The sequence below is a fragment of the Gymnoscopelus braueri genome, assembly GCF_963280865.1.
Source record: "Gymnoscopelus braueri genome assembly, chromosome: 3".
Classification (NCBI taxonomy): Eukaryota; Metazoa; Chordata; class Actinopteri; order Myctophiformes; family Myctophidae; genus Gymnoscopelus; species Gymnoscopelus braueri.
This window is the reverse complement of record NC_137612.1, coordinates 5,573,503-5,593,207: the sequence shown is the minus strand read 5'-3', so window position 1 is coordinate 5,593,207 and position 19,705 is coordinate 5,573,503. Positions and strand designations below refer to the sequence as shown.

Below are 19,705 nucleotides of genomic sequence, written 5' to 3'. Positions count from 1 at the left end.
ACCCAAAACTTGATAGGGGTAAGATCTGCACCATCATAATGATATCAATCATGTTCTAATCATGTGTAGGCCTACATAAGACCGTTTTCCAAATGTTTTATTATTTTATATTTTGGACCAAATAGACAATTTTACATCGAGGTGCCCACTCTTCCTTAGTGCCCACTCTCTCTTCCTTAGTGCCCACTCTTCCTGTTACAATTAGTGACCCACATTTCTCCCTCCTTCCTGAGGCATTCAGACAGAGCCAGACGTGTGCCCTCAAAAGAACACTCCATACAAAGAAACAGGACTGTCCCCCCATTTGTTCCAAACAAAACGACCCCCGACTTCAACCGCACGCCAAAACAAAAGCGCTATTAAGAAAGGCGCGTGCGCGCGCAACACACACACACACACACACACACACACACACACACACACACACACACACACACACACACACACACACACACACTGATGTTAAAAAAGAAAGAAGAAAGACGTGTCCGCAGAGTCCATTTAGAGTTCTAGTTAAAAAGCCAGTATTAACAGTTTATATGCAATACATGGTAGTCACTCGAGCTCTATAACACATGACACACGACACTTCATATAAAACGCAATATAAAATTCCACGCATGCTTTAATTAGAAACCTAGCGCTGGTCCATATAGCGTTAGAAGTAAGTTCTCTCCTTCTAACGCTATGGACCAGTCCAGAGCTATTATAAATCCACATTAATTAAACTCCTTCCTCACCAGAGTGTAGTCCAACCTGCCGAATATCCTCATCTTCACAACGGTTGAATCCAGCAGCAGCATTTACCACAACAATCAATACATAATTATTCTATAAATAAATTAATAAATAAATAAATAGAGCAACTATAGGGACAGCCTTTGAAAAGCATTCGGTTCAATCTGCTCTCAGTCAGTCAGTCAGTCAGTTAGATTAGATGCTAAACCCTCCTCATCACGCAGTTGACAACTTCTGCACCGCGACAGAGAGCTGACTGAATGGTTGGTGCAGGAATGTCACTCAGCGCGCCCCCACTCTGCTCTCTCTCAGTGGTGGAAAGTAACTAAGTACATTTACTTAAGTACTGTACTTAAGTACAATTTTGAGGTATTTGTACTTTACTTGAGTATTTCCAATTTCCAATACTTTTACTTCTACTCCACTACATCTCAGAGGCATATAAATATTGTACTTTTACTCCACTACAATTATTTGAGAACTTTAGTTACTAGTTACTTTGCAGATATAAATTATGATATTATGAAACATACATTAACCACTTTAGCCCTGTTTTATACATAGGCTATTTGAAAATAGCCGATCTACAAGCTCACAACGCGCCGCGAAGCGAGGCGTTGTGAGCTTGTAGATCGGCTATTTTCAAACATTTTAGTACTTTTACTTTTGGTACTTTAAGTACATTTTGATGCCAATACTTTTGTACTTTTACTCTAGTAAATTTTTAATTCTGGACTTTTACTTGTAACAGAGTATTTTTATTTTTGCAGTATTGGTACTTTTACTTAAGTAAAGAATTTGAGTACTTTTTCCACCACTGCTCTCTCTGCATACACACACGCCGCGCCCACACGCACGCGTGCTGCGACCACCGCTCATTAACATACAGCTGTCTGTTCTGTGACGGTGTGACCCCCGCGTTGACCGCAGAACAAACTTTATTTACTTCACACAGAAGGGGGTTAGAACAACTAACTAACCCACCACCACGGTGTGTTATTATTATGACGTCGCCCCCACACCACCCCTCAGATACAAATGTCAGATGTAGGAATCGGTTTAATTGTATAGCACTGGTTCCCAAACATTTTAGCTCGAGACCCAAAAGAGAAGTTTGATATACCCAGGATTCAGTGGTGGAAAAAGTACTCAAATTCTTTACTTAAGTAAAAGTAATACTGCAATATAGAAATACTGTGTTACAAGTAAAAGTCCAGAATTCAAAATTTACTTGAGTAAAAGTACAAAAGTATTGGCATAAAAATGTACTTAAAGTACCAAAAGTAAAAGTACTAAAATATTTTTAAAATAGCCTAGGTATAAAATAGGGCTAAAGTCGTTAACGTATGTTTTATAATGTAATAATGTATATCTGCAAAGTAACTAGTGACTAAAGTTTTCAAATAATTGTAGTGGAGTAAAAGTACGATATTTGCCTCTGAGATGTAGTGGAGTAGAAGTAAAACTATTGGAAATTGGAAATACTCAAGTAAAGTACAAATACCTCAAAATTGTACTTAAGTACAGTACTTGAGTATATGCACTTAGTTACTTTCCACCACTGGCAGGATTCAAACTAGTGAAAATAGCATTGTATCAGCTATTTTCACTGTCTTAAAAGTATTTTTTCTCCCCTCTAATTAATGGATTTATTTATTTTCTTTTTTTTAATGTAATTCTTTGAGAAAAATAAACACATGAAAAATTATGATTTCCTTTTTTGATATCTTTTGAAATAATCATAATTAAAAACAAAACGTAGGAAACAAATCATAAAGGGGTATTTAGGCCTACTTGCGACCCATAAAAATTGGTCTGTGACTGTGACCCAAACATGGGTCCCGACCCACTGTTTGGGAAATAGTGGCGTATAGGAGATCTACAAGCTCGCAACAACCTGTGAACTTGCAGATCGACTCTTTTCAGCATGAGATGCCACGCCGCCATATATAAACTAGGCATATGTGGGATACATGGCATTGTGATACATGATTATATTAGTAATGTGAGAGCTGATGCAGTTAATAACTGATGATTTTGATATGAGAAGTAATTTTGTGGTTTCCATACTGTTTACAAGAGAGTAGGCTATTGACTGTTGTTGCTATTTCATACGCAAATTAGAATATATACACCTTATTGTTTGCATTTTGTGAGACTGTTTAGAGTGCAACTGTTGCTAAAATGTGCCATTGTCTGTGTGTTTACAGAATAAAACCCCTTCATATTCCTGCATACTGGGGGGGAAAAAAAAATCATCATTTATATAAAGAAATGTGTAAGCTACCTATTTCACATTCCAACTTGGAAAAACTATAGCTTATAAACCCACCAAAATGTTCAGTTGTAGTTAGAAACAGTTAGATAACACCCCCTCCCCCATCCCCACCCTCCTCTGAACCGTGGTCTGTAGTCGGGCCTCGGGACCCCCAGATCCCCGCAGGCGGTGGGCCATGCATGGCTCCATCAGCACATTTTGGAAGAGTCAGCTTTCCATCTGTCTGCAGGGTCCACAAAACTATTGTTGCTTAATCAAGCTTACATTATTGCTCCCCTGACACACGCCCAGCGCCCCCCTCTTCCCACCTTAAATCAACCATGGACCCTCTGGAAGAATGCAGCCAGCCAGCCCTACAAGTGGCCGGTCAGTCGGTCACACAGAAGACCTGAGGCCAATTCTTACAAAATGCCTTCTAAATCCTAACTGTTTTTTTGAAAAAACTTATGTTACTATGTCAGCTCTAACTTTTTCATGGGAAGGACCCCAAAATGTATATGTATTTGTCCGCAGACCCCCATCTCAAAATATTTTGCATGGACCCCCAGAAGCAAAGATTTGAGTTACAAATGTTCGCTTGAAAAAAAATATATTCAAAGATTTGCACACATTTTCACGATTTTTCAAAAATAGCAGATCTACAAGCTCATAGCGCGGCACTCGGTGCCGCGCTATGAGCTTGTATATCTGCTATTTTTGAATAGCCAAAGTGTAAAATAATGCTTTTTAGCTCAAATCTAAAAATGACACGAGATGCGTCCCAGGTCTAAATGGGTTAAAAAATTCTCCTTCTCCTTCTCGCACTTTCAAGATTTAAAAACAAACGTCAATGTTACTTGAATAGTGAAACTCCTCAAGTAACATGACTTTGACTACATGTTTCTCTGTGTCTCGGTTCTCAGCTGTGGAACCGCCATGCCCTAAAAGTATAGAGGAGGAGAACGAAGGAACCAACCCCCATGGGAGGAGCACACATTAAGTCCTGCACACCTATAAATAAAAGAAAGGCAACAACAGTGAGGTAATACACATCCGTCTCTGCATGAATCATCTGCAGAGACGTGGAACAATGAAAATGATTTCTCACTGAGGACAGATCACGTGAGAATCACGGCCTGGTGTCCATAAAGAATGTCGTGCAAACGCATACAAAGGAAAGCTAGTCGGCTACACACATGTGCATCATGTGCGAAGCGGACCAAAAAAATCTCAGATTCTGTAACTTCTTTTGACTCCTACATCCTCTAGCATTATTTTACACTTTGGCTATTCAAAAATAGCAGATCTACAAGCTCATAGCGCGGCACCGAGTGCCGCGCTACGAGCTTGTAGATCTGCTATTTTTGAAAAATCGTGAAAATGTGTGCAAATCTTTGAATATATATTTTCTTTCAAAGCGAACATTTTTTACTCAAATCTTTGCTTCTGGGGGTCTTTTGAACAACATATTTTGAGATGGGGGTCGGCGGCCAAATACATATCATTTTGGGGGTCCTTGGTTTGAGCACCACTGACATAGAAACATAGGCTTTTCAGAAAACTGTTAGGATTTAGAAGACATTTGTAGAATCGGCCTCAGTTCTTAATGGGTGAAAGTATGAAAATATCAAAATAATGCAAATGCATACTGCAACAGTATAGTCTACTTTATGTTAAATCCTTTTTTAATTGTTTATGCTTTATTCAGATAGACACAGTGAAGAGGACAGTTAAAGGATGACTTCACCCATTTTCAATCTTCATGTAACTGGTCCTCACTACTGCTCATGATAAAATGGTACCAATTCTTTCTACTCGGTATGTGTCTCGTAGGAGGGCTGTGGACATCAGAATTTTTTTTCCAACTAGATTAAATTTTTTTTATTTAGATTTGTATTAACGTGAGAACAATGGCTTTCATTATAGCAAGCTAACTTTCCAGGAGTTTCTATTAGCTTGGATTCCCTATATCGATGATGTCACTGGTAGGCTGGTTTCTGAACTGTGCACAGCCCTCCTCTAAACACAGACCGAGTAGAGTCTAGACATAAATGGTACCACATTATGATGTGCATTAGTGAGGACCAATTATAATGAAGACATGTTGAAAATGGGTGCAGTCGTCCTTTAAAGTGAACAGAGGGAGGTCATGGGAAAGACACACCAAATGGTCCGGCCAGCCGGTACAGTCAAACCGGGGACATGCAGTGGTTCCCAAACTGGGGGTCGGGACCCCCAGGGGGGGGGGTCCACTAATGATTTTGGGGGGTCTCCAGATGATTAGCTTAATGTGCAACATTGTTTTCTCACTCAACAGTAAACAAACCAACATACAGTATAAGTGTATGCAGGGTATCTGCACATTTATAAAGTGACAATTTAATGACTTTTAAAGGGTAAGACCACTTTGGTAGAGGTTTGGGTTGTGTAGTTACCTTGCCATATTGTAACTCCAAAGGTGGGCAAGAAATCAAAAATAATTGCTCCATTAATTCAAAATATGCTCCTCATTGACTTACATTGTATGGTAAAACAGCTCTCAAAGTCACTCTTTTAGCACATAAATGAACCCAAACAAAGCTGATTCAGACAATATAGAGCATCACCAAACCCAGTACTGTTTTTTTTTTTTATAAAAATGTCAACTTCCTGTTGATTTTACTATTTGAAGATCTGCATCCAGATCCGCGGATCCAGTCCAGGTTTTCTACTTATTAAAAATGGCAAAATCAACAGGAAGTTAACATTTTTATAAAAAAAACAAACAGTACTGGGTTTGGTGATGTTCTATATTGTCTGAATCAACTTTGTTTGCGTTTGTTTTTGTGCTAAAAGAGTGACTTTGAGAGCTGTTTTACCGTACAATGTAAGTCAATGAGGAGCATATTTTAAACATTGTGAAAATAGCCGATCTACAAGCTCACTGCGAGGCGCTTTGAGCTTGTAGTTCGGCTATTTTCACAATGTTTATCTGTGGAACCAAGTCAAACTAAATGTAATGCCTACAATTCAAAGTGCTTGTCAGGGTGGGGGGGGGGGGTCCCCAGTTCAAATATGATTATTTTGGGGGGTGCGGCCTGAAAGGTTTGTGAACCCTTGCTGTAGAAAGCATTCTACATATAGTACCATGTGGTGTGCACCCTATACCATTCTGGCTATCGGGTCCCCCATTAAATCCCTTTTCACGGTGTGGCTCCTCGGGGGCCGAGCTGTCTAGGAGAGGGGTCTTTGAGTGAGTCTGTGAGTCTGCGTGTGTGTCCGGCCGGGGGTTAATCTTGCAAACCGCTGGACCGATCAGCACAATATACTTTGTTGTATGCAGTGGTGGAAAGTAACTAAGTACATTTACTTAAGTACTGTACTTAAAGGGATACTTCACTTTCACATAAAATAAACATTAAAAAAAAATATTAAAAAAAAATGAAAGAAGTTATGGCAAAATAAAGGCCCCCTCACACATTAGTAGGACACTCTAATGCGTGAGGGGGCCGTGATTTTTTCATTTATTTTTAATATATTTTTTAAATGTTTATTTTATGTGAAAGTGAAGTATCCCTTTAAGTAAAAATTTGAGGTAATTGTACTTTACTTGAGTATTTCCAATTTCCAATACTTTTACTTCTACTCCACTACATCTCAGAGGCAATTATTGTACTTTTACTCCACTACAATTATTTGAAAACTTTAGTTACTAGTTACTTTTCAGATATACATTTTGATATTATGAAACATACATTAACCACTTTAGCCCTATTTTATACATAGGCTATTTGAAAATAGCCGATCTACAAATTCACAACGCGTCGCGATGCGACGCGTTGTGAACTTGTAGATCTGCTATTTTCAAAAGATTTTTATACATTTTAGACATTTGCAAGTATAAAGTATATTTTGATGGCAATTATTTTGTACTGTTAAAGTACAAAATGGTAAATGGTACTGGTAAATTGTTATTAGGCCTACCATTGTTATTGTTATTTACTTAGTTACATGGCAGTATTGATACTAAGTAAAACATTTGAGTACTTTTCCCACCACTGCTCTCTCATGACTCTGCACTGCTACATTTACATTCTGTATGCGTCATGTTCAAACATTACTGTTACAGTTCAGAGATGGAATAATAGAAGTATGAAGGTGGGGACAGTTAATTTCAGATCCCAAAATAGCTACACTGTCACTTGATTCTCTTGAGATTACATGCTATTTTTAATTCAGGTGTTTTTTCTGTTAATTTATTCATTGAATCTCTTCAGTGAAAAGGGTTCTTGAGCGATCATCTTCATTCTGTCTGGCATGAAACGCCACCACTCCTCTCCTCTATTTTCAATGGTACATACTGTGTGTGTGTGTGTGTGTGTGTGTGTGTGTGTGTGTGTGTGTGTGTGTGTGTGTGTGTGTGTGTGTGTGTGTGTGTGTGTGTGTGTGTGTGTGTGTGTGTGTGTGTGTGTGTGTGTGTGCGTGCGTGCGTGCGTGCGTGCGTGCGTGCGTGCGTGCGTGCGTGCGTGCGTGCGTGCGTGCGTGTGTGTGTGCCTGCGTGCGTGCGTGCGTGCGTGTCTTGTTAAAGATGACCATCACTGAATTTCAGTATACAATTTACTATCAGTAGACATGACTAATAATTTCTTAATTAGCAACATAATTGTTCATGTGGACTTAAAGTATATTAACTGAGCTGCCTTTGGCAACAGGCATAACATGCCATTCTTTTATCAGACTTTATTCTTATCCACAGTATTGTTATGTCATGGCCTCTGTAAACAACTAAGATTCAACTAGTTAAAGGACACCAAGACCAAGACCAAAAGTCAGGTTTTTATTGATATAAAAAAAGAAGAAACCCACACTCAAAGTGCAGAAGAAAACAAACAAAAGGGGTTTGGAGGAGATCCCAACCAAACAGAACAAAAGATGGGTAAGCTACTGGGTCAAGAGAAGAAAAAAGGAATGTGCGCACACGATAAACGTGTTTATTCAACAACGTGATGAAGCCCTGCATGGGCGAAACGTTGTTCACTTTTGGTTAAAATAAAAAAGACGGGAGAGCAGAGCAGTTTATCGTGTGCGGACATTCCTTCTTTCTTCTCTTCCACTTGATTATTTTTGGGTACCAGCACCGCGTTTAACCCATTAAAACCTGAGGCCTTAAAGGGATGGTTCAGCCCCAAAATGTCATTTTTTTCCTATTAACGGGTGAACTATCTCTTTAATCAATGGGTGTGTGCATACATGTGCATAATATCCTACCTTTTTTCATAAGCTACTGGGTGAGCCAGGCTATGGGCTGCAGTGGAACCCAGCTCTTCACCCTAAAAACTACCAAACAAGGTACACTAAACTACACCAAAAACAAAACCTGATAAAACCTGGTCTACACCTACCGGTGATCTCCCAACCAAAACTAAAATTACAACCAACCAACATGATACCATACCTAAAACGTGCTGGGGAAAAAACTATCTATTGTGAAGAAAGAATTCCCCAAAAGGTTGTGTGTGTGCTGCATGCAGGCTGTCAGCCAAGTGTGTGCGTGTGTGTGTGTGTGTGTGTGTGTGTGTGTGTGTGTGTGTGTGTGTGTGTGTGTGTGTGTGTGTGTGTGTGTGTGCGTGCGTGCGTGCGTGCGTGCGTGCGTGCGTGCGTGCGTGCGTGCGTGCGTGCGTGTGTGTGTATCACTGCCTGCATTGTTGCTACCAGCTGTATTGTACGAGCATGTGACAATAAACACCCTTGAACCCTGTGGTATTTACTTTGTGGTCTTTAGTTAAGAGCAGATGCTCTGCAAAGCAACCGCTCTCCTCTATTCTCTCCTCTCTCTCTCCCTCTCTCTCTCATAAACCCGGGTCCTATTTCTTCCTTTCAACCTGATCTTGTCCTCTCTATACAGTAGATCTATAGATCCATCTGTTGACTGACTTCGTCTGCCATTGTCCAAGGTTAGGAGGAGGAGGTTGGCATCGGAAGGCGTTCAGATGTCACTGATCAGAGGCACGCAGCAGCATGCCCACGATGCCCTCTGATCATCAGCCTCATTTGGAACTCACTCTGACGATGATCCATGTCCAGTTGGCACACCTGGCAACCCCCCGAGTGGTGAGCAGCGTTGCCAGATTTGTATGAGAGGAACAAGCAACCTTGTCTATTAAAAACAAGCCCAAAACAAAAGCGACTATAGGTTACATGAGCCCTTTAAACCTATATTATACTACATGGGCCATTTGAAAATACCAGATCTACAAGCTCACAACGCGTCGCGATGCGACGTGTTGTGAGCTTGTAGATCGGCTATTTTCAAAACAAATCGTGAAATATTTGGAAGATTTCTGAAACAACACAAAATATCTTCAGAGGTTTAACTGCAGAGGGGCCTCCTATGCGTGTACACACACACACACACACACACACACACACACACACACACACACACACACACACACACACACACTTGACTGACTCTCTCCAGCTCCGATCACACCCCATTGATCGCCACGGCAGCAGCCAGCATGGTGACAGCCGTAAAACATACTCCCCAGGGATCGCTTAGTCAATCACTCAATCTGTTCCTCTGTTCCAGAGCCACCACAACACACACACACACACACACACACACACACACACACACACACACACACACACACACACACACACACACACACACACACACACACACACACACACACACACACACACACACACACACACACACACACACACATCTGCTGGTGCGAGTTTTATGAAGTGCTATTATTATATGTGCCATTGAAGGCGGCCTTGAGGTCTCTGTGTAAACACACAATAGATTAGAGAAGGGACCGTCGGTGTGTCCTGGTATTAAACACACAATAGATTAGAGAAGGGACCGTCGGTGTGTCCTGGTATTATATTACACTAGTCGGTGAAAGTCAACAGTGCAGGTCAACTACATTCCACATTAAAACTATAGCTTAGATTTAAAATGTATGTTACAAAATACACTCAAATGGAAAATACATAAACTTAAACAATTGTTTCCGTTGTAAAATTTACAATGGATTATGTCAGGGGTCTTCAACAGGGGGTCCGGGACCCCTAGGGGGTCCTCGGAGCTACTATAGGGGGTCCAACAAAATCTTTGTGTGATAGGATTTTTATTTTTTTTACATTAACCACTTGAACCCTAGCATCCTTATTCTGAGGGGAACATTAGCCGAAAATAGCCGATCTACAAGCTCACATGTTGTGAGCTTGTAGATCGGCAAAGAGGCAAAGAGGTTTGGTGTAGAGGGAAAAAGGAGTAAATCAAGTAGTATTGAAGGTGGTTAAATGTCTGAAATGAACATAGAACACTGATGATAGTCAATGAAGCTATCTATGAAAAGTTTAATCTGCAACACAATTGTAAACAATGTAGGGGAGGTCCCTGCTTCATCTCTTTCTCAGCTAAGGGGTCCTTAGCCTGAAAAACGTTGAAGACCCCTGATTATGTGATTGCATTGTGTTGAGAGACAAGCCACTCACCTGCATCAGTGTCTGGAGGAGGGAAGGGACGGAGGGAAGACAGCCAGGCGAGCAAGGAAGAGAAAAGAGGGGAAACCGTTAATTTAATTTATATAAGTAAATATAACAAAATGACCAGGGGAAGCCAGGTGAGTAGAATTACAAAACCTGGAGAGGCCCTGATCCATAAAAAAAGATTTTTCTAAATGTTTCAGATTTAATAGAGCTTGTAGATCAGCTATTTTGCGCTCAAGTAGACATAGTACAGGAGACAGAATAATTACAGTAAAATATGAAAAATGACACCAGTGACAAATAGAGCTGACAATGTTACCCATGATTACAAGTTTGGTTTTTGCTTTAAGCCATGGCCTTGGCTCAATAAGCACACTGAAGCAAGGCCAGAGCCCAGCCAGGTGGAAAAGCACTCGCCACGGGACATTACCCAGTTTGGAGGGAAACCATCCATGTAATAACTAATATTGATGTTATCTACACACGTGCACACACACACACAAATGTGCATGCACACACACTGGCTCAATGGCAGTGGTGGAAAAAGTACTCAAATGTTTTACTTACTAAGTAAAAGTATCAATACCACAATGTAGAAATACTATGTTACAATTCAAAGTCCGGTATTAAACATTTACTTGAGTAAAGGTACATAAGTATTGGCATCAAAATGTACCAAAAGTTATCATTATGCAGAATGTCTCATTTCACAAGTGTTCAAAATGTATAAAAATCTTTTGAAATTAGCATCTACAAGCTCACAACGCGTCGCAAAGCGACACGTTGTGAGCTTGTAGATCGGCTATTTTCAAATAGCTGAAGTATAGGGATGAAGTGGTTAATGTATGTTTTGTAATAATAATCAAAATCTATAAAGTAACTAGTGACTAAAGTCTTCAAATAATTGTAGTGGAGTAAAAGTACAATATTTGCTCCAGTAAAGTAAAAATACCTCAAAATAGTACTTTTAAGTACAATACTTGAGTAAATGTACCAGGTTACTTTACACCACTGGCTCAATGGCCAATTTTGCTCTTGGCACTTCATCAGGTAACAGATGGATGTTAGTCTTGAGGGTAGGCTCTGTGTGTGTGTGTGTGTGTGTGTGTGTGTGTGTGTGTGTGTGTGTGTGTGTGTGTGTGTGTGTGTGTGTGTGTGTGTGTGTGTGTGCGTGCGTGTGCGTGTGCGTGTGCGCGTGCCGTGCGCGTGCCGTGCGCGTGCGCGTGCGCGTGCGCGTGTGTGTGCGTGTGCGTGTTGGCAAGGAACATCACTTCAAACACTAGCCATGTTTTGTATGGGGAATTTAGTTTGCTGCCTTCAGGAAGCGTCGCGTTCCAACATACAAGAAGGTCAGACTGAAGAGGTCCTTTGTCCATCAGTCGGCTTTGAGGCTTAATGAGTCTAGTCAGGGGTAGGACGAGTGGTGGACAACTGGACATTGCTCTTGTCTTCATGTTTTTATGTATGTAATTTGTTTTGTTTCTGTCTTATGTCAAATGTGTATTATTATGTGTTGCATACATGGCTGCTGGGTCGTAAGACACATTTCAGTGTGAGCTGATAATAAAGTCATATCGTATCGTGTCGTGTGTGCTCATATTTGTGCAAGACAGAGGAGAGATAGCTTATACCCTGTCCAGCAATGTGTAATGCACACATTGCAAAGGTATAAGTTCCAAAGAGTTGAATTTTGTGCAGCTGAACGGCCCAAAAATAGATAAAAAAACTAAACAAAAACACTGGATTGTTTTTACTTTTTGCTCCTGATTTGATCAAGAAGAATAAAGAAGACACCAAATAAAACGATTCTTTATTACTATTGGCACTCGGCGGCAGTGCTATTTTTATTGTTCTGTGAGCTCGCAAAACACAAAGATGAAGGACTTCTGGAGTCATGCACTGGACAATATAAAAATACTTCATACAAGGCCGCGGCAAAGCCTCAGTCTCTCTGTCTGTTTTTCGAAAAGCCATTTGAAGTTAAAATAAGATTATTTTTTTTTTTTCCGGCTTCAAGGGGACAATTTCAGAACTCCAGACAAATGCATGCTTTCCAGTTCCAGCTCCTGCAGTTGACTGAGACGTTATTGAATTATTGTGAGTGAATCAGGAGGGAGCTCTAGCTGTGTGCTACTGGCAGAGAAACGCTTTGATGTTCTAGGAGAGAAGCTGCTGTCTCCCAGGAGCCAATTCTCCTCACGTACCCAAAATACACCCGGATAACAATAGCACAGCTCTTCGGCTGACAACATTCAGAAGTAGCTTCAGAAATAACCATGGGGAAATGACGATTATATCGCTGCTGTCGGGGCAGAAACCTCTTCTCTCCATATTTTTACTTTTTGTGTTTTTTCGTAAATTAACGCCCTACAGCGTCACAAAAAAAGCATCTAAAGTAGCAGATCCACAAGCTCGAAACGCAGCGCGAAGCGACGCGTTTCGAGCTTGTAGATCTGCTACTTTTTATGTTTTTGAATTCGAATCCTGAAAAGTAACTGTTTTGGAGATATGAGGTTTCCACCCGACAGAGACGATATAATAGTCAATGTAGATTTTAAATATTTCATCATTCTGGCTCCGGTACTGAACTCCCAGTGACCTTCCAGCCCACGTTCTCTTTTTTATTTCTGTTTCCTTCAACAGCATAGCGAAGACAGGGACAGAGAAAGAGGGGATACAGAGAGAGAGGTGATGACATGAAAACCACAAAATCATACCTCAGATATGAACTTCACAGCATGTCATTAGTTCTGAGTATAATCATTGTCTGATTCGTTCTACTGCTATGCCACAAAAATGTGGAATGCCCTACCATTGGCTACCAACAGTCATAAAAACATGTGAATCCTTACTCTCCTTCAAAACCGCTCTAAAAGAGCACTTGCAATTCGGAACTGGCCCCTGTAAAAAGTCAAAACCTACCCCCCCCCCCCCTATGTTTTTGCATAGTAGTGTATATTTGTCTGTTAATCTGTCATTAAATGTTTCAATGAATTGAGTACAAAGGACCCCAATGGAAACAAGCCATAGTGCTTTCTTGGGTCTAAAATCCTCTTAACAGACCTTGTATTGAACTGTACTTCCCCGTGCTTGTCTTTGCAAACTGTTAATAAAGTATTCAATCAATTAATCAATGAGTGACCAAAAAAATTAAACATTCTAATCATAATCAATGCGATATTTTTAAAGCGAACAAATCTTTGCTTCTAGAGGGCAATGTCACAAAATATGAGATGGGGGTCCGCAGCAAAATATGTATCATTTTGGGGGTCCTTCACATGAAAAGGTTTGAGAATCACCGGTGTAAAGGACAGAGTGTAGGAGTGAAGATGAGGAGGAGAAGAGTTCTCACCCTCTGCTGGACGACAGCGTGTTTGTGCTCCATGTCTCTCTTCTCCATGGCCGAGTCAATGACCAGCTGATCCAACTGTACCCATCACAACAACACAATGTATACAGTAAGTACACAACAGTACACAGTGTATGAGTACACAACACAACACAACACAACACAACACAGTGTATCAATCTACAACACTTACATTACTGCATCAGTCTACATATTGTTGTGTTTATTGATTTGACTTCTTGTGCTGTGTTTTATGTTATATTGTTGTGTTTATTGATTTACAGTATTTCTTGTGCTGTGTTTTTTCTTTTCTGCTAAGCTCTATTGGTGTATGTCATGTTTTGCGGCTTCTTCTGTTAAGAACTTTGTGACTCTGCTCTTAAAAGGTACAAATAAAGTTTATTTTATTTTATTTTATATTATATTATTATTATTACATTTCAGTCAGTCAGTGAGACTGACGTAACTGTAGACTGTAGGTTAATTTATACTTGGCAGAACGCCCCTTTCAACAAATGTCCTTCGGCAAACAACAACACTTTATTCAGTCGAGAAATACAGCAAAAAGTGCCGAGGGACGAAGTGTAAAAATAAACAGTCGCCTGTTCCTGTTTGTGTCACATGCGTCGAGAAGTCATGCATCATTAATGCAGTCAGTGAGAATGGCATAAACATGACATTTGGTGTGTGTGTGTGTGTGTGTGTGTGTGTGTGTGTGTGTGTGTGTGTGTGTGTGTGTGTGTGTGTGTGTGTGTGTGTGTGCGTGCGTGCGTGCGTGCGTGCGTGGTGAGCGCGTGTGATTGTTCACCTGAGCAGCCAGTTTTTTCATATAGGGGTCGATCTCATCCAGGATATTATAGCCTTGTTGGAACAGGGTGTACTGAGCATGCATGTAGGACAATACCTGAAAAGAGAAAATGAAGACAATCAAAATGAGCTTCAATGCTGCATCTTAACCACTTAAAAAGCTACATGACACTTTGGTAGAAGTTTGGGTTGTGTAGTAGTTACTCTTTTACACAATGTAACTACACATATTGATCTTCAGTAATTGATTAGAAATGTATATTCCAATTCCAACATAATCTCCTCATATGTCCAAAACTGTTACTTTTCAGGATTCAAATTCAAAAGTAGCAAAAGTAGCAGATCTACAAGCTCAAAATGTGCCGCTTCGTACCACGTTTCAAGCTTGTGGATCTGCTACTTTTAATGCTTTTGTGTGACGCTGTAGTATGATCAAGTAGGGCGTTAATTTACGAAAAAAACACAATAAGTTAAAATATGGACATCAGAGGTTTCTACCCGACAGCAAAGATCTTCAGTAAAACAAGCATAGCAAAAGTAGCCGATCTACACGCTCACAATTCTGAACATATAAGGACAATGCTAAATTGTCTCCCACAATGTATTAAAGCATTGATCAATGGTACTCCAAATAAATACATTTTGCTGTTAACTGCTGAGCTGGGAAATTTCCGTGTTTCATGTTCCTGTAACCATGCATTATTTAGTAACGGTGGCTTGCTTCTGTTCTTTATTCAGATAACATCGTTATATTTCTATGAAAAATGGGCTTGAGCTCTCTCACACGCACACCCACCCACCCACGCACGCACGCACACACACACATCTACGCACGCACGCACATACACACACACAAAAAATTATAAAATGAGAAACAGAATACAAAAGTGGGTGTCTCACCGCGTCTAAGATTTCAAACTTCTTCTTGGCCTGAAGCACATTGATCTATTAATGATAATGGAAAAATGGAGGAGAAAAAACACAGTACAGAGTTTTAGGCTACAGCAGACTCATTTACTCCACCACAAATGTACAGAATGTGATTTAGATCATTGGTTCTCAAAGTGGGGTCCTTGGGGGGGGGGGGGGGGGGGGGTACCAGGGGGTCCCCAGTTAAATTTGTTAATATTAGATTCACAATCATTTTAACCACTTTAACCTATCTTAAACATTGGCTATTCAAAAATAGCAGATATACAAGCTCATAGCACGGCACCGAGTGCCGTGCTATGAGCTTGTAGATCTGCTATTTTAGAAAAATCCCTGGCACAAAATATTTTTTAGATTGGGGTCCACAGCCAAATACATCATTTTGGGGGTCCTTGACACTGATTTAGATAGCACGTTATCTAAACAGATGCTAGGTTCATTGTTTACCTGGTATCCTATACAGTTCAGTGGTTCTCAAACGTTTTTAATTGCACAGACCCCCATAACTCTGAGAATGCACAAATGGAACCAAATGGACCCGTTTGTACATTCTCAGAGTTACAGACCTTTAAGGGTCCATTTGGATCCCCCTCAAGGAATCATGAGGGGGCCCGGACTCCACTTTGAGAACCACTGCTATAGTTTCAAACGTTCAGAATGTTATTTAGATAGCATGTTGTTTAGACAGATAGGTTCATGTCTTACATTTCCTCTTGGGATCCTATAGGTTATTTGAGGCACTACACTGTTCTCTCTGCATTCTATGTACTGTATGTGATTTTTTTAACCTTGTTTATTCTAAGTTGCTATGGATAAGAATGTCTGCTAAATGCCTACATTATGTAACTGTGAATTGCTACACTTTAATAAAGGCTGCAGTGCTTTTCTTTTTCATTCTGCAGTGAGAACATGTGTTATGTTTACATTATCAAGAGTTCAAACTGATGCATCCAATGTTGGGTATCACAGCCCCCCCTACTGGACAACACTGATAAAACACCTAAAACTGTGTTCTGTGTGTTCTGTGCGTGCGTGCGCGTGTGCTTGCGTGTGTGTCCTACCTGCAGTACATAGTCCAGCGCCAGGTGTCTGAAGGCCTTGCGGCTCATGATGAGGGCCTGTGTGGCCTCTTCACACTCATGGACCTTGTTCCTGGGCGCCTGGGCGTTCTTCACCTGGGCGATCTCCATGTCCTCACGCACCCGGTCAAACTGCTTCTTGGTCTCCTTGAACCGCCGCACGTCCCTGGTTTAGAAAGAAGGGCAACGGTGTTTAGAAAGCGGTGTGTATTAATATTGTGCAAAAATTAATATATTATGAACATGTATCCAGGAATGCCAGTCACTCACTTGGCTAACCCCGATTATCATTTACTGAAATTGAAGCCAAAAGTTGAATAAAAATGAATCCGGTTTTAATAAGGAACTTTATCCTTCTCTTTCATCTCTTCTCTTTCTCACGCACGCACGCGCACACACGCACGCACACGCACACGCACACGCACACGCACACACACACTCACACACACACACACACACATTGGCGTGTTCTGCCAAATTCTGCATGCCTGCGGCCTGCAGGGGAAATACAATATACCTCGCGGAGTTGCAAGGCTGACTTTTTAGACAGGGACCTCAGTTGGCCCTAAACCACTGCCATGATGCACCATGTGGATGTTTTATAACCGCCACCAACAGACCCAGGCTGCCTGCACTTCTCTCTGCATGTGAGCTCTTCCATTTCAGAAAGCCTGCGGATCTGCACATATGGTCCTCCTCATTTGGTCAGATCTGCAAAGCACTGCCCTTGCTTCACCCTCATGCAGTATACTGTACCTTTTATGCATTGCTTTAACATAATCATCATATTTCACTGTTTCCTTCTCTGTTGCTTCTTCTTCCATAATGTATTTTATACGCTGTATTTTTTTTTCCCTTTAGTGTTTTTACAGGTGAAGCACTTTGAATTACACATGACTAAGTGTGTGTGATTGGTTGATTGATTGATTGATTGATTGATTGATTGACTGACTGATGGATGTAGATACGGTACACAAATTCACACATCTGTCCAGTACTACTGTATCACAGTCTTCTACTTCTTCACCAAGGAGTCTGCCCTTGCCCGTAGCACCTTATCCATCTCCAGGCTCCACTATTAGCAACTGGCTCCTTGCTGCTCTGCCGGTATGCTCTCAATTCAACCCCTGCAGCTGCAACTGATCCATAATGGACGCCTCTGGTCTTCAACCTCCCTCCCATTCTCTGACGTACGTTTTTCGTCTGGATTTTAATAGTTTGTTGCTGTCGGGCAGGAACCTCTTAACTTCACATTGGTTTTCTGTCGTAAATGAACGCCCTACTTGATGATACTACAGGGTCACACAAAAGCATCAAAAGTAGCAGATCCGCAAGCTCCAAACGTTTGGAGCTTGTAGATCTGCTATTTTTGCTGCTTTCGAATTTGAATCCTGAAAAGTAACAGTTTTGGACATATGAGGTTTCCCGCCCGACAGAACAACACCGCTTGGCTCAAAGGTACGTCGGTAAAGGACCCCCAAACAGGTGATCGACTGGTCGGACCAAATGGCCCCAAGCCTCTCACAAACATCAAGCATTAGCCCTACAGCTAACGCAATGTCATGCTCTGTGGAGTGGACTCACTGAGCTGTAAAATGGAAATCCTGATTTCCACAGAGGAGGTAGTATAGTGTAGTTTTTATGGTATGGCCCCTAGGAGGCTGACCGTCTACTGAACCAGCGATTCTAGAACTTCTTTATTTTATTTCAAGGAGCTCCAGTTTGATGCATTAGGCCACAAACCCCCATTTGATACCATTTTTATCTCTCTGGAATTGGGTAAAAAACTTGCAGGTGTGTGTGTGTGTGTGTGTGTGTGTGTGTGTGTGTGTGTGTGTGTGTGTGTGTGTGTGTGTGTGTGTGTGTGTGTGTGTGTGTGTGTGTGTGTGTGTGTGTGTGTGTGTGTTAGCCTTAGGTCTGGCCCCTCTCAATAGAGATTGGATTTCTCTCCCTCCGAAGTTGTGAGGTACCAATCAGGGCCCAGAATGCAAATATGGGGCGGGTTTATCACCAGAGTCATTTTTGGAATTTGCATGTGTGTGTGCGTGTGCGTGTGCGTGTGCGTGTGTGTGTGTGTGTGTGTGTGTGTGTGTGTGTGTGTGTGTGTGTGTGTGTGTGTGTGTGCGTGCGTGCGTGTGTGTGTGTGTGTGTGTGTGTAGGAATTGATTCAAAACAAATCAGAATCAGCCAGTTTGTGCACAGACCTTAATTATGCTCCTAGTGAGTGAGTGTTGAGGAAACCATGAGATACTCACTCTTTAATGAAGGTGTGGAGCTGCTGCTTAATGGACCTCTGAGCCTGATCAAACAGAATCTGTGGAGAGAACGAGAGAGGTAGGGAGAGAGCAGAGAGAGACTTCTGTCATTATGTTTTAAAAAGCCTGTGAGATGATTCTATTGCATAATCATGAGCAGAGGTTGCAGGTGCTATATTCCACCACAAGATGGCAATCTAAGCCCTTTCATTAGGAGGACACGGTTGTGTGGAGGGAGAGAGAAGATGGGAGAGAGAGAGGAGAAGAGAAAAGGAAGAGAACAGAGAGAGAGAGAGAGAGAGAGAGAGAGAGAGAGAGAGAGAGAGAGAGAGTCTTGTGTTCATGCTAAAGAGCTAAACAGGTCGATGCACACACACACACACACACACACACACACACACACACACACACACACACACACACACACACACACACACACACACACACACACACACACACACACACACATGCATTAGTTATCCTTCATGGTTTTGTGGTATTTGTCCTCTTTAACCTCTCCTCCTCCTTCATCCCTTCTTCTTCCTTTAACCTCTCCTCTGCTTTCATCCCCTCTTCTTCCTTCCCTAATGAGGAGCACACATGTCTGTCTGTCTGTCTGTCTGTCTGTCTGTCTGTCTGTCTGTCTGTCTGTCTGTCTGTCTGTCTGTCTGTCTGTCTGTCTGTCTGTCTGTCTGTCTGTCTGTCTAGACCACAATCAGCACTTCAGCTGCACACACGCCACATACACACACACACACACAGGAAGAAACACACACCACATACACACACATAGGAAGAGACA

At 41.3% G+C, this 19,705-nt stretch overlaps 1 protein-coding gene across 1 annotated transcript in view; it reads right to left on the bottom strand.

Annotated features, from left to right (window-relative positions):
- Window positions 1-19,705, bottom strand: part of LOC308083047 (arf-GAP with coiled-coil, ANK repeat and PH domain-containing protein 3-like) — a 151,237-nt gene that overhangs the window by 33,557 nt on the left and 97,975 nt on the right. Inside the window, exons 5-10 of the mRNA XM_080425159.1 lie at window positions 18,904-18,962; window positions 16,631-16,814; window positions 15,540-15,584; window positions 14,641-14,736; window positions 13,836-13,910; window positions 10,490-10,501 (exon numbers count right to left, since the gene is read on the bottom strand). Of these exons, the coding sequence (XP_080281285.1) occupies window positions 10,490-10,501; window positions 13,836-13,910; window positions 14,641-14,736; window positions 15,540-15,584; window positions 16,631-16,814; window positions 18,904-18,962 (471 nt within the window). The remainder of the gene's footprint in view (window positions 1-10,489; window positions 10,502-13,835; window positions 13,911-14,640; window positions 14,737-15,539; window positions 15,585-16,630; window positions 16,815-18,903; window positions 18,963-19,705) is intronic.